Raw genomic sequence first — 14,304 nt, forward strand, 5'->3', positions numbered from 1 at the left:
GTAATAACTAATGACACACAATATTGACCTTTTTCAACCCCCTAATAGATAAAATCTTGCCAAAAGAGAAACAAAAGCATTTGGGGATCTTGGGGTTTGGTAACAAAACATTATTGTTGTATTAAATAAACAGATTTTCAAGAACAAAAATATTCCTTATTTCTTCTTCGGTAGGCAACCGGAAGCCAGACTTCATAACCCACCAGTTACTGTCCGGCCCGGTACGCCGGAATTCGGCGCATGGCTTCAGACGTTTTCTTATGGAGGATTCACTGTGCGATGGAAAAGCCTTTTTGATGTCGTCCATTTTTATTCTCTTGGGGTTGTCGCGACTGCGCCAAAACAAGCGGAAAATGAAGACCTAAAATTATTGAATTGCTTATTTGTTTTATAACAATCAGGGATCTTAAGGGATAAGACAAAGTACAAAATTAACATGCATCCTCAATGATGACAAAACAAAGTACCTCTTCTGTAGATTAAAATGATTGGTTAAAAAAATTAGAAACAATTAATATTGAACCAACCAATCAAGATTTGATATAAGAACCCAGTTAAAAATCTTGGGGTACGCCTCCCCCCCCCGGGCCCCCATTCTTCATTGATAAAGGAGTCACAAATGTTTTGTCGCTAAAAATATTCAAATTATTTGTACATAAGGCACTGAAGGTTATAGAGTTGCTATACCCGTAGAGAAAAGAAATTAGGGCTCGGCAGCCGCGTCTATGTCTCAAATTGAAACACGCTTGGATTCGTTCCATTTTATTTTAAAAAGAGGCATTGTCAGTTTGGTCAGTTTAAACTTCAAGCTGATTTTTAAAATTGTAAAAAAAAAAAATTCTCTAAGGCTTACAGGCTGTTGACACGCGGCCGCCGAGTCCTAAACGAACTTCCTTACCTGCAAGAAGTCTCTGATAAAATTATTGGCCCTCTTTGAGTTTGGGCCCGGCACTTCATACAGAGGACATTCCTGTCCGGCTATAAAGAAAGCGTTCACCTCCCTTATACTAAACTCGTTCCTGTTTCAATGAAATTATTACATATCATATAATTAACAGGGATCATAAGGAATAAGACAATATAAGAGAAATTGATATAAATACCATATGGTAATCAACAAGATTACCCTTCTGTAGATTTAAACTATATGTTAAAAAGTTTAGACACTCGGGACTATTTTTGAATTACTGAACCAATCCAAATTAAGTAAAAGTACCCGAACTTTCTGAGCTAATGATTAAGATAAAGTACTAATAAAACCTGAGTTGCCAATGTAACAGCCTAATATCCCCTCTTTTTCAGATGTTAAAAACAAAATTTCTTTAACGAAAAAAAAATTAGGTAGGAAATAGTTATTTCTCGCATCGTATTATAAACAGCTTTCCGCGGATATAGAATGTACAATTATACGATTAAAACCAGTTTTTTTAGCCCCGAGGTTAATCTTATGATTGTACATTTTTATATTCGTAGAAAGCTGGATATAATACGATGCTAGACATAGTTTTATCGTATGGATGAGATCCGGTTCTTATCCACCGGATTCGAATAAATACGAGAAAAGATATTGTACCTATATAAGACCTATTGTGCTTAGAAACAGATAACCCTTTACTGATAAGCACCAATCTTATTATAACTTGCGCCTCATGTAAAAATTGGAGGCATAAAAGTTTTTCTTCAAAGTTTAATTTATAAAATATCATTCCTAGTTCTAATGATAAGAAAGTCTGTTTTGGGAAATTTGTGTTCGTAGATTGGAGATCTATACATCTTGTTCTCTATGGCCTGAAATAGTAGGTAATATTTTTAAAAGCAAAGCTTTTTTTGTTAAATTAGGTATGTTAATTGTCCTATCGATTTCAAACTTGGCATAGTAATTCCTGTAGTAGTTAGGTACGATTTAGAAAGCGTATCAACTCTGTAATCGTTACCAGAATATCCGTACGTCCATTTGAAACATGTTGATTTTTAACCTTCTTGACATTAATTTTTTATGTGACATAATTATTCTATCCATATGATTTTTTTAATACTGATTCCTATTACAACAAGGAACGATGTTATAAGCGAAGCATCTCTATAATCAAACTTTATAAATGTAAGTATGTCCTTAAACAGTGTTATTATTTAAGCAATTTTGCAACAAATTTACTTACAATATTGTTTATATTCTGCTTATTCAGTTCTGACACTCAATAAAAGAAATAATGCTCGTTTTTAGAGCTTCGCTTTTGTGGATGTCATCATTCTTGTTAAGAGAACAATCAAACAATTAATAAACAATCTTTTAATTGAACCAATAGTAACACAGTAGTACAGGAACAATTCGACCACATTATTGGTTAGAAAGTGATTAATAAAAAAAAATCAGTCTTTTAACAATTTTGTTATAAAACCACGTCGACAGGATATCATTAAGTGTGATTTACTTAAAGTTACAGCCGCGCCGAACGAACAAACTTTTAAAAAAACTTCTAATAGATAAGCTTTACTGGTTTAAAATTATAATGCTAAATTCTAACCTGTATCATTTGTCCAGGCGCCATAGTGCCGAGGAACGGAGAGGTGTGGGCTATCTGTAGAGTTCCATATTTCAATTCTCCAGGTCCTAATTTATATTTTATCTTATACAAAGTTTTATGGATTATTCTGCACTTTGTAAACTTTCAATATTTATTAATAAGTTGAATTTGCCTACTGCTGTACTTATCTAAATTTTAAAATTTTAATTTGTTCTGTCTAAATTGTCTAAAATTGATACTTTAACATCACCCTACAATAATCTTATGATTATATCTAAAATGTAACATAAAAGTATTACATCATCCCTAAGTGTCGATCATGCTTATTTTTAGGGAAAAAAATTCGATAGATATATTATTTATAAATGCATAATCATACCTTCCTTCAAGGACGTTTAAGCTTTTTTTTGAAGGGGGTAAAATGAAGGGTTTCAAAGGTTTGAGGGGGGTAATCTAATTCATTAAAAAAAAAGTTAAGGGGTAAACAAAACAAATCGAAAATATTAGAAAAGAAAATTACGTTTTCAAAAATGTTTCATAATTAAAATTGATTATTAACGAGAAAACTTGGGTTGTAGAGTAGCTCTGCTACTCTAACTATCAAAACATACCTTTCTCACTTTCCTTATTCTTCTTATAATAATTCTTGAGTTTAGAGCTCATGCCAGCAAACCCCATCAATGGGGGAAATTCTTCTATGTATTCCATCAGGATTATTTCACCGTCTTTGCCAGAAACATCCTGCACAAAACAGCCGCCGTTAACAGAGTGTTAATTACCTTGAAACCTTGAAAGGAATATGTCATGTTGGTCTTAAATTGGTATTTTTTTGTTTTTTTTAACCTCCATAAAAGTTATGAAACTACCTTTAAAAACTGTTTTTTTTTTTCAGATAAACCCGCCTTCTCAATTTTTCTTAATCACTCAAATTCCTAGCTTTCAGATCATAGTAAAATGACAGTTTCTAATAATTCAATATATTTTAAAAACAAAATATGTCGTTCAACTACCACACAACAACTGAATGAATGGTTGTCAGATCATTTCAATGTTTATTTTTCTATCTTAGAGATCTAAAGGGATAAGACAATGGCCGATAAAGAGATGGGTAGGTTTCTGGTAGAATCCGTAAAAGTGTGTGTTGTAAGGCTTAAAAATAGTAGTAGAACGATAATATTCACTAAATATGTGTATTTCTTATTGAAAAGGACTATAGACGAAAAATTTTTTAAAAAGTTAACATAAATTTTTTATCGTTCTACTAATGTTTTTTACTTACAACACATAACCTTTGCGGATTTTACCAGAAACCTACCCCTCTCTTAATGTTAACATTCTATGAAGACACACAAAATTATCCATTTAGTAGGTTACAATAAGGGATAGAAACGTTGGGTACTCAATTTAATGAACTACCTAGGTAACAAATCAAAACTCAAATAAAGTCTCCAAAGTTGCAAAGCCAACGAATAAGAAACATTATTAACAACCTTTGGGAACTATTGTAATACATATCCTAAATTCCTAATTCCACCTACAACCCTAATTCTATCTACCTTACTATGGAGGCTCTCCTACAATTATATATAAATAACCTTGGCTTCTCTCATAAGGAAAATATCACCGCCTCCCGCATCTTCTCTTTCTGCGTTCCGCCATTTTTCCATTTTGCGCTATGGCAAAGTTACACATTATATTTTAAATGATCAGGGATATAATGATGAAACTATGGAACAAAAAAATGTTTAAGGTTTGGTAGAATTGTGTTGCTATAACTAAATCAACCTTTTTTTTGGCTAATTAAAATTTTTTTTAAAGACTTTGGGCACTAACGCAAAGTATGCCTCTAAAAAGTTATCTTCCTAGGAGATTTAATGAACTGAAATACTGGCAGACAATCAAGTTCAATATATAAATACTAGCGGTTTCGCCCCTAATTTTTCGTATTTTAGATTAAAAAGAAAAATTTTTAAAAAAAATTTAGGGGTGGGAAATTTTTTTTTTTTTTTTTGGGGGGGGGGTAGTCGACCCCACTATTTTAATTTTAGTTTTAAAAAGAAATTTTTTTTTTTGGGGGGGGGGGGTATTTTCCATCTTTTTGGGGGGTTGGGGGTGTCCCACCCCCTAAGAAAATAGTTATAAACCTTCCCGGGACCTATGAGAAGCTACCCTGTAAAGGAGAACCCGATTGGTACAGCGGTTAGCGAGATCCTTCGCTACAAACAGAAAGACATTCAGACAGACATCGTTCTACTTTGTATTATAGATTACAAGTATATTTTGGTTTGTTCTAAAAAAATATTTTTTTTTATTAGTAGGTACCTACCTTTCTATGTAGTATTAAAAAATACCTTTTCAAAAACGAAAAAAAAATTATCTATTTAAAAAATACCTACACATTACACCACCCATCAAAAATTAGATTTGGTTGGTAGTAAGTCAAAGCAAATATCTTCATATACATTCCTTATAATAAAGTAACAGGATCTCTGTCTGTTTGTCTGTCCGTGTGTTTACCGAAGGATCTTGCCAACCACTGAACCAATATGGTTCTCCTTTACAGGGTAGCTTCTCATAATTCCTAAGCAGGTTTGTAACTATTTTGAGGGAGGGTACCACCACCCGTCCTAAAATAAAATGACGCAGGTCCTCCAAAGACAAATATTTAAAACTTTTTCTTTTAAAAACTACAATTGATACTTCGAGAGTTCAACTCCCCTCCCCTCAAGTACCCCTAGAGGCATCTAGGGGCCGTAGCCACTGCACTGGTTTAAATAAAATTATTCAAATATAATGTTAAATCCCTGATGTTTATAGAGGCTCTGTACTCCATGGAAGGCATGATAATTACTCAAAGCACCATGAGAATATCTCTTTAGTGGCCATCTAAAAATTTAAATTGTTAATTTCCTTCATATAACTTAGGGACCACAAAATACTTTTTGGAAAAAACGTAATTAGATACCTACCTACTTAAATATGGATATCATGTAATTTTTAAATATGTGTTATGAAAATAAATTAAACCGTCCAAAATAAAAACAAGGAATTAAAAAGCATAATAAAAAACTAAAGATGGACAAATGGACAAAGTAAGTTATAGAGCAGATATTGTGTTGATATAAAGAAAAGAAACATTAAAGAAAATAACGAAATCTTAATAAAAATAAGTATTTTTGTCTTTTAAAGCATGAGCGACAGACAGACAGATGCACCTATTTCATAGTAATCTTTATTACGAATTTCAGCTGTCTATCTTGAATATCAGCTGAGAAATCACACTTCCCCCGTTACTATATCGTTAGGGCTTGGCAGACTAACGGACGGGCAGATGGACAATGTGTATTACAGAATAGCTTCGCAAAAATACAACAATTTCTTTACCTGTGGAATTGTCTTAACTTGATTGGACCCATGAATGTTGGTATGAACGGTGCAGTCAATTGAACAGATGGCGTCGCATGCTGTAGCAATGTTCCAGCTAAACATTTTTTTAAATTTTGTTTTTTCATGAAATACGAAGATTTTGATTTTTTAAACAATATGAACATATCAGTTAATCCTTTACATATCCTTGCATAAAAGTAATAGGATGTATGTGAGTCTGTCTGTACCCAAGGATCTCGCTAACCACTGACCTGATTCTTCTTTACTATGCAGCTTCTCTTAGGTTCTTGGAAGGTCTATAAATATTTTTTGGGAGGGAACCCCCCGTCCAAAAAAAAAAATCGCCCCTATCATTAAATAACCCCCATCCCAAAATAAATTGGGTTTAGTCGATTGTTTTGTGTAAAGCGATAAAACAAATAAGAGTTGTATCTGAAACTCACCAGTAGCAACTTTAATCAAGGAAGGAGCTTCTTTAGCCTCATAGAACTCATCATTACCAATATAGAATGGATCCCTGGTGTTGCAATCAAGTCATTAAAAAATGCCAAAGTATCAAAGTTCTTTTCAAATATAATATCCATAAATTATTTTAATTTGAAAGAAAAATGACCCGCCATTCAAAACAAAAATCATTGTGCTTTGTTGGCTTAAAGTAATATATAAACAAACAAAACTATATCCTATAATATAAGATAGTAAGGTTTTTTTTCTCAAGCTAAAGATATCGGAATATGCTTCCCTTATTTGGTTGTTCTTTTCATGGAAGCTTTAGTGGTTTAAACTATTTCCCTGACCTCTTCCGTCTTAACCTAGAGGCTTTTGGTGAAGCAACAAGTACTTGAATCAGAATATCTAATGAAATATTTATTATAATTGTGGCTAAGCCCCTAGCAACTACGTGCTCTGTATTTGATGTGGAGGCAGAAAAATAGCCTAAAACCACGACAGGACCAATGTGAAGCTTATCAAGAAAAGAGGATTCAGTCGTTTCAGTAGCTAATGAAATCTTAAGCTGTAGATAAAAAACCTTACTACTTTATAAATATTTAATAGGCTCCTATTAATTTGGGTATTAATTCTTTTGGTAGATTTTATGGCAGTTTTAAATGAACCCCATTCCTGTCGTCATTTTTAGGTGGGGGAGGTGGTGCCTCCTCTTCAACTACGGAAATAAGACCATGCTTGTTCAACAATAACTTAGATTTCTTCACGTGTTTCTGGATAATCTTGATTTTTCTTAATTAAAAATAATTTCAGTTTATTACCTAGGTACTTTTACTAATAGGGTAAGTTCTTGGAAAAAAGGGTATTTAAATAGATGGTACCTATTTAAGTAAAGTTTACAATTTACAACTCTGGATTTTGGAAAGATCTTAAATCAAAAGTATAAGAAGGATGTGAATAAGAATGGTTTGGGCATGGGGGGGGGGGGGGGGGGTTACTCGAGAACCCTTTGACCAAAATTGTGCTAACTTCGGATTTAAGCAACTATAAGGCCAAAGTTACTTTTAAAAGGGGGGGGGTTTTTAATGCAACCATCTCGTAATCAATGTATAAATGGCACTTAGAATTCGAATTTCGATCTGAAATTTTGCATGAGTAATCCTTGGTAGGTCTATTTTCCCTAAATCGAACAAAAAGTTGGAAAAGTAACGGCTGGCAGCTGGCGGCTCAGCCGTTTAGCCGTTTTTTTGCCTATTTTCAGGGCAAATTCATCATTAATTACGTAGGAATAAACTTTTAAAAACTGATTTTTGGTTTAATTCATGTTAAGTGATAGCAATAACCATTTTTTAAATTTCTAGTACCAGCTGCTAAACGGCTAGAACCGGCTGAGAACGGCTGCGAGCTGCCAAGAGTATGAAGAGTTGATAGGGCATGTGGCATGTCTAGGGGTAGGTTTTTATGGTTGCTGAGCTCAAAAATGCTACCAAAAATAGTGGCAGCCCATCCATATGGCAGCTGGGTAACAGCTGCAGCTCAGCTGGTAGCGGCCAAGAGTAGAATGAGTAGATAGGGCTTGTAACGTGTCTAATGGTAGGTTTTTATGGGTGCTGAGCTCAAAAATACTACCAAAAATAGTGGCAGCTCAATCATATGGCAGCTGGGTAACGGCCGCTGCTGAGCTGGGAGCTGCCAAGAGTTGAATGTGTAGATAGGGCTTGTGACGTGTCTAGGGGTAGGTTTTTAGGGGTGCTCAGCTCAAAAATACTACCAAAAATAGTGGCCGCCCATCTATATGGCAGCTGGGTAACAGCTGCAGCTCACCTTGGAGCGGCCAAGAGTAGAATGAGTACATAGGGCTTGTGACATGTCTAGGGGTAGGTTTTTAGGGGTGCTAAACTCAAAAATGCTACCAAAAGTAGTGGCAGCCCATCCATATGGCAGCTGGGTAACAGCTGCAGCTCAGCTGGGAGCGGACAAGATTAGAATGAGTAGATAGGGCTTGTGACGTGTCAAGGGGTAGGTTTTTATGGGTGCTAAGCTCAATACTACTACCAAAAATAGTAGCCGCTCATCCATATGGCAGCTGGGTAACGGCCGCAGCTCACCTTGGAGCGGCCAAGAGTAGAATAAGTAGATAGGACTTGTGACGTGTCTAGGGGTAGGTTTTCGGAGTGCTGAGCTCAAAAATACTACCAAAAATAGTGGCGGCCCATCCACATGGCAGCTGGGTAACAGCTACAGCTCAGCTAGGAGGGGCCAATAGTAGAATGAGTAGATGGGGCTTGTGACGTGTCTAGGGGTAGGCTTTTATGGTTGCTTAGCTCAAAAATACTACCAAAAATAGTGGCCGCCCATCCATATGGCAGCTGGGTCACAGCTGCAGCTCAGCTGGGAGCGGCCAAAAGTAGATGAGTAGATAGGGCTTCTGATGTGTCTAGGGGTAGGTTTTAATGGACGCTGAGCACAAAAATTAGTGCCGTCCCTTCTATATGGCAGCTGGGTAATGGCCACAGCTTAGCTGTTTTTTGAGGCTTAAAAAATTGATTATTTCAGTGGAATTAAACTTCTCCCTAATAACATTTTACCTTTTTTTCATGGATATATTACTAATAACTCTTTTTAATTACTAGATTTCACTGTTTCAAGAGCTGAAAACTACCAAAAAACGGCTGAGAAAAGCCAAAAACAATAGCCAAAAGTACATAGCATGTGAAGTGTCTAGGGGTAGGTTTTTATGGGTGTTGAGCTCTAAAATACTACCAATAAAAGTTCGGGCCTGTCTATATGGCAGCTGGGTAACAGCTACAGCTGAGCAGCAGCCCTTACCATGCTGCCATTTGGATGGGCTTTTCTAATTTTGGGAGTATTAATGAGCTTGGCACCTATAAAAACTTACACCTCTTTGACACATCACAAGCTATGTCTTTACTTGTTTACTTTTATCTGTTGGTAACTGTTCTTAGCCAATTTCAGCCGTTTTACAACTAAATCAATACATTGATAAGGTGTTGTTATTAATAATATAAAATGACAATAGTGTATTTATACTGAAATATTCAATATTTGGTTATCCTTCGATAGTCCCAATAGTCAATGAGTCTTAAATAACGGCTTACTGCTAAGCTTAGCTGTTACCCAGCTGCAATATGGATGGGCGGCCACTTTTTTTAGTAGTATTTTTGAGCTCAGCACCCATGAAAACCTACCCCTAAACACGTCACAAGCCCTATGAACTCATTCTACTCTTGGCCGCTCCCAGCTGAGCTGTAGCTTTTACCCAGCTGCCATGTGAATGGGCCGCCACTATTTTTGATAGCATTTTTGAGCTCAGCACCCATAAAAACCTACCCCTAGACATGTCACAAGCCCTATCTACCCATTCTACTCTTGGCCGCTACCAGCTGAGCTGCAGCTGTTACCCAGCTGCCATATTGATAGGCGGCCACTATTTTTGGTAGTATTTTTGAGCTCAGCACCCAATAAAACCTATCCCTAGACACCTCACAGGCGCTATGTACTCATTCTACTCTTGGCCGCACCCAGCTGAGCTGTAGCTTTTACCCAGCTGCCATGTGGATGGGCCATAACTATTTTTAATAGTATTTATGAGCTCAGCACCCCTAAAAACCTACCCCTAGACACGTCAAAAGCCCTATCTACTCATTCTACTCTTGGCTGCTCCCAGCTGAGCAGCGGCCGTTACCCAGCTGCCATATGGATGAGCTGCCACTATTTTTGATAGCATTTTTGAGCTCAGCACCCATAAAAACCTACCCCTAAACATGTCACAAGCCCTATCTACCCATTCTACTCTTGGCCGCTACCAGCTGAGCTGCAGCTGTTACCCAGCTGCCATATTGATGGGCTGCCACTATTTTTGGTAGCATTTTTGAGCTCAGCAACAATAAAAACCTACCCCTAGACATGTCACAAGCCCTATCTACACATTCAACTCTTGGCAGCTCCCAGCTCAGCAGCGGCCGTTACCCAGCTGCCATATGATTGAGCTTCCACTATTTTTGGTAGTATTTTTGAGCTCAGCAACCATAAAAACCTACCCCTAGACATGTCACATGCCCTATCAACTATTCATACTCTTGGCAGCTCCCAGCCGTTTTCAGCCGGTTCTAGCCGTTTAGCAGCTGGTACAAGAAATTTTAAAAATGGTTATTGCTATCATTTAACATGAATTAAACCAAAAATATGTTTTAAAAAGTTGATTCCTACGTAATTAATGATGAATTTGCCCTGAAATTAGGCAAAAAACGGCTAAACGGCTGAGCCGCCAGCTGCCAGCCGTTACTTTTCCAACTTTTTGTTCGATTTAGGGAAAATAGACCTACCAAGGATTACTCATGCAAAATTTGAGGTCGAAATTCGAATTCTAAGTGCCATTTATACATTGATTACGAGATGGTTGCATTAAAAACCCCCCCCCTTATTGGTGACCGCTGCTCCTGCCATTTACCGCCGTTTTCCGCCACCGCCAACAAAAAAAATTTATTGCATTTCTCGCCGAATTAGGCAATTTGGAATCATTTTAGACCATGCTATTTTTTTTTTAATTTTTACTCTTACCAGCAACCCTGAGAGGGGACTTGGTCATTTTTTTTCAAATTCTCGTTTATCAAACTATATATCTTACATTCAGTGCTTCTCCTGTGCTTTAAAGATATTGAAACAAAATCTTTTTAGGTTGGTCATTAAAAAACATTTGAATAAAAAACGGCGGCGGTACCGCCGCTCCCGCCGTCCACCGCCGCCAAAAAATATTTATTATTGCATTTCACGCCGAATTACCTACGCAATTTGGAATATTTTGAGACCATGTTATTTTTTTCTTCAAAAATTTTTCATCTTACAAAGGTTTTGTTCAGCTAGCTATTATAACGATACCCACCTCGCCCGAATATGACTTTACCCCATCCCATTCCCTGACCATTGAGGAATGGATTGACCAATATTACTGAGGACTATATTAGCAACCTAAATTAACTACAAAAATTCCCCTGTCACAATATCCACGTATTCTATATTAATTTGTTTACCTTTGTGGTTCCTCATTGGGAAGAGTTGATGGATCAATATCATCTGGAATGGCTATGATAATATTTTCATCATTTGGGTCCAGGCTAACAATGTTAGGCTTCAACTTCTTGGGCATAGCTTCTGAGTCCCAGATAACCTCATCTTCCCACCTAAAAAACTTATACTGGTACCCAAAGTATTAAAACCACGTTCTTTTAGGTTGGCACAAAACTTTGGATACTTTTGAAATATATTTCTGAATTTGAGCTGTGAGTTTTTCCTGGAAAAAATATTTTTAGCACTAGCGCCGTGTACCATTCCATTTTAGCTATAATATAGCTAGCACAAAAAATAAACGCCCGAGCATGCCTTAGTTATAAAGTAGCTACGCTACAATAAGAATGTAGTTGTTACCTTCCATACACCAATTCTTCGTTTTCCACAGGGAAAATACTGTACCATGTGTCGTCATCTTTTGTCGGCAATTTTTTACCTGAGCAAAATATCAAATATGTATTTTGTACATATTAATATTTTTCTTATATATTTATTGGAATCATGTGCAGAGTCCGATTGACACAAGAATGAAGAAACGCATACATAATCTATTAAGTTTTTAATGCATAATATTTCCCTCGTTTTCTTTATAATTGATTCTAAATAGAGTAGTGAAATAATTGAAAAAAAAATAGAGCAGGGTAATGGTTGAAAAAGGCCTGATAAGAATGAAGAAAAATACTAACCCATAGTTGCAAGTTTAATCTGCAATTCGGGTTTCACTCCCGGCCTCTGTTGACTAAAGCTGACGGCAGTCCTATTAATAATAAAAGATTAATGAAAAATGGTAAATAAAATTAACCACAAGGTAATGGTTAAGAAAAATAAAGAGAATGTGGCATTACTCTAAATTCATTAGCGCTATTGGGAGCTAACTTGAACAGAAATAATTTTTTTATATAAAAAATTACTATAAAGTTAGGGCAATCAAAGGGTTGGTTGTCTGTTTGTTAATAGATTATTTATTCATTACCTAAGATGTTAAGAGTAAATCTACTAGATATTACAATACCCCCTCATGTTAATTTAACCCCCGGGTAAAAAAATAGGCAGGTATTATTTTTGGGGGGTAGAAAATTTGTCAATTTTTTTTACTCCAACCTCCCACCCCCTCCCCTCACCAAAAGAAAAAGCTTGGACGTCCTTGTTATTGACTTATTGTTCATAGCATTAAAAATAAAATATTAAATAACCAATGTACCTGTTCATACTGCTGGGCACCCATCCTGCAGCATTTGCTTTGGAATTTAGCTTAGACAAAACCTTAATATCATAATAAATGTAATTTTTCTATAATACAAAGTGGAACTATGTCTCTCTGAAGGTTAAGATCTCGCTAACCGCTTAACCGATATCAGAGAATATACCTATTGGTTCTAAAATGTATTTGAGCCATATACCAGAACAGTCTGATTTGTTTTCATTTTTTTTTGTTTCGCGAAGCTACAAGTCATTTTATTTATAAAGTAATGAAAATCAAAATGTTGGGTACCTTGTGTTTTATTTCTTCTCCATTCCATATGATATCTTCTTCCCAATTTACCTTTAAAAAAAACAATTTAAGAAAAAAACAATCTAAGAAAAAACAAGTACCTATTGATCCAGAAAAATACTTTCTTCTTCCCAAGTTTGAAATCAATATGACAATTCTAACATACAAAAATTGACAACCAGAGCTATTCGTTACGGTCGTTTGGACCTATCTTAAAGCTTCGCTTTTTATAAGTTTGAAATATGAGGACATCTATAATTCAAGGGTAGCGTCAATATAAAAATTAAATCTTTTATTACCTGTGTAACCATATGAAAAGCATCATCCGGGTATTCAATCTTTCTTTCTTCTTTCATAATTGGCTTCTGTAATCCTACAAAAATGCGAGACGGTGCATTTCTATACGACACTTGGTCTGTTGTCGTGTAATCATCTAAATATTTACATTATACATTTACAAATATAATACAAAAAAATTAAGTTTCAACCCTTTTTCTAATATATATGCTTTAATTTAGGCCAGCAGCAAGTTTCACTTACATAAAAATCTGGTGCAACATCCAAATAATAATATATCGATTTGTCTCATATAATATACAGTTTAATAAATTGATTGATGTGTAGAATTGAATGCCTGCCTCTGTGCCTATTTTATCCTTAAAAAACTAAAAAAAAGAATACCTGATGAAGTTCCCGGTTTAGGTTCATCTTTCGTCTTTACTTCAACTAAAAATTGATTTTAGATTAAATTTTGAATAGGTATTTAATTAAAATCATAATAATTGGCTTAAAAACTTTGGGTTCTTTTACTATTGCCTAATTGGTAAGTACAAACAACTAACACAGTGTCAGAACTTATCCACAATATTTTTCATCTACAGAAGGGGTAATTTTGTTTCACAATTGGATGTTGTTTTTATCATATCCCTTTAGATAAAAATACCTTTGTCATTATCCTTAGTTTCTTCAGTTGTTTTGAGGCCATAATCATAATCATCCACGTCTGCAGGTACCTCCACCAAATCAAACCTGAATCAAAATAATAGTAAAATAATTACCTATTATCAATGGATAAAAATACATGGATATTGTGACAGGGGAGTTTTTGTTATCAGTTTTGGTTGCTACTATTGTCCTCAGATATTGGTCTTCCTCCATGGTCAGAGGATGGGGTAAAGAAATAAGGATATCCTTATATTATCCAGATGGTAAAAACATTTATTAGGATATTCGAGAATTTTATTGAGATCTAATTCAAGTTACAGTCTAGAAATCAAGCTTCTAATTACATGGTGGGTGACGTGAGGTTAGTTATAATTTAATGAAATAATAACCTACCAGTACTGAGCAGGACCCCATCTCCAG

The 14,304-nt window shown here is 35.5% G+C and overlaps 2 protein-coding genes across 31 annotated transcripts in view; one reads left to right on the forward strand and one right to left on the reverse strand.

The window, feature by feature from the left end:
• fne (ELAV like RNA binding protein found in neurons) overlaps positions 1 to 14,304 on the forward strand; it is a 183,032-nt gene that overhangs the window by 109,474 nt on the left and 59,254 nt on the right. The window lies entirely within an intron of this gene.
• Taf1 (TATA-box binding protein associated factor 1) overlaps positions 1 to 14,304 on the reverse strand; it is a 45,715-nt gene that overhangs the window by 25,070 nt on the left and 6,341 nt on the right. For 3 of the 5 annotated variants that reach the window (XM_080148858.1, XM_080148857.1, XM_080148855.1), the window contains exons 11-28: positions 13,883 to 13,968; positions 13,621 to 13,665; positions 13,239 to 13,372; positions 12,940 to 12,990; positions 12,649 to 12,710; positions 12,134 to 12,204; positions 11,805 to 11,883; positions 11,411 to 11,560; positions 7,034 to 7,151; positions 6,356 to 6,428; positions 5,910 to 6,006; positions 5,330 to 5,411; positions 4,121 to 4,198; positions 3,137 to 3,266; positions 2,526 to 2,611; positions 1,706 to 1,788; positions 899 to 1,016; positions 156 to 361 (exon numbers count right to left, since the gene is read on the reverse strand). In XM_080148858.1, coding sequence (XP_080004984.1) covers positions 156 to 361; positions 899 to 1,016; positions 1,706 to 1,788; positions 2,526 to 2,611; positions 3,137 to 3,266; positions 4,121 to 4,198; positions 5,330 to 5,411; positions 5,910 to 6,006; positions 6,356 to 6,428; positions 7,034 to 7,151; positions 11,411 to 11,560; positions 11,805 to 11,883; positions 12,134 to 12,204; positions 12,649 to 12,710; positions 12,940 to 12,990; positions 13,239 to 13,372; positions 13,621 to 13,665; positions 13,883 to 13,968 — 1,749 coding nt within the window. Of the gene's footprint in view, positions 1 to 155; positions 362 to 898; positions 1,017 to 1,702; positions 1,789 to 2,525; positions 2,612 to 3,136; positions 3,267 to 4,120; positions 4,199 to 5,329; positions 5,412 to 5,909; positions 6,007 to 6,355; positions 6,429 to 7,033; positions 7,152 to 11,410; positions 11,561 to 11,804; positions 11,884 to 12,133; positions 12,205 to 12,648; positions 12,711 to 12,939; positions 12,991 to 13,238; positions 13,373 to 13,620; positions 13,666 to 13,882; positions 13,969 to 14,304 lie in introns of all 5 variants that reach the window. The other 2 variants (XM_080148859.1, XM_080148856.1) reach the window with 2 other exon arrangements.

Source organism: Acartia tonsa, chromosome 14 (assembly GCF_053477335.1).
Source record: "Acartia tonsa isolate MP-2025a chromosome 14, ASM5347733v1, whole genome shotgun sequence".
Lineage (NCBI taxonomy): Eukaryota > Metazoa > Arthropoda > Copepoda > Calanoida > Acartiidae > Acartia > Acartia tonsa.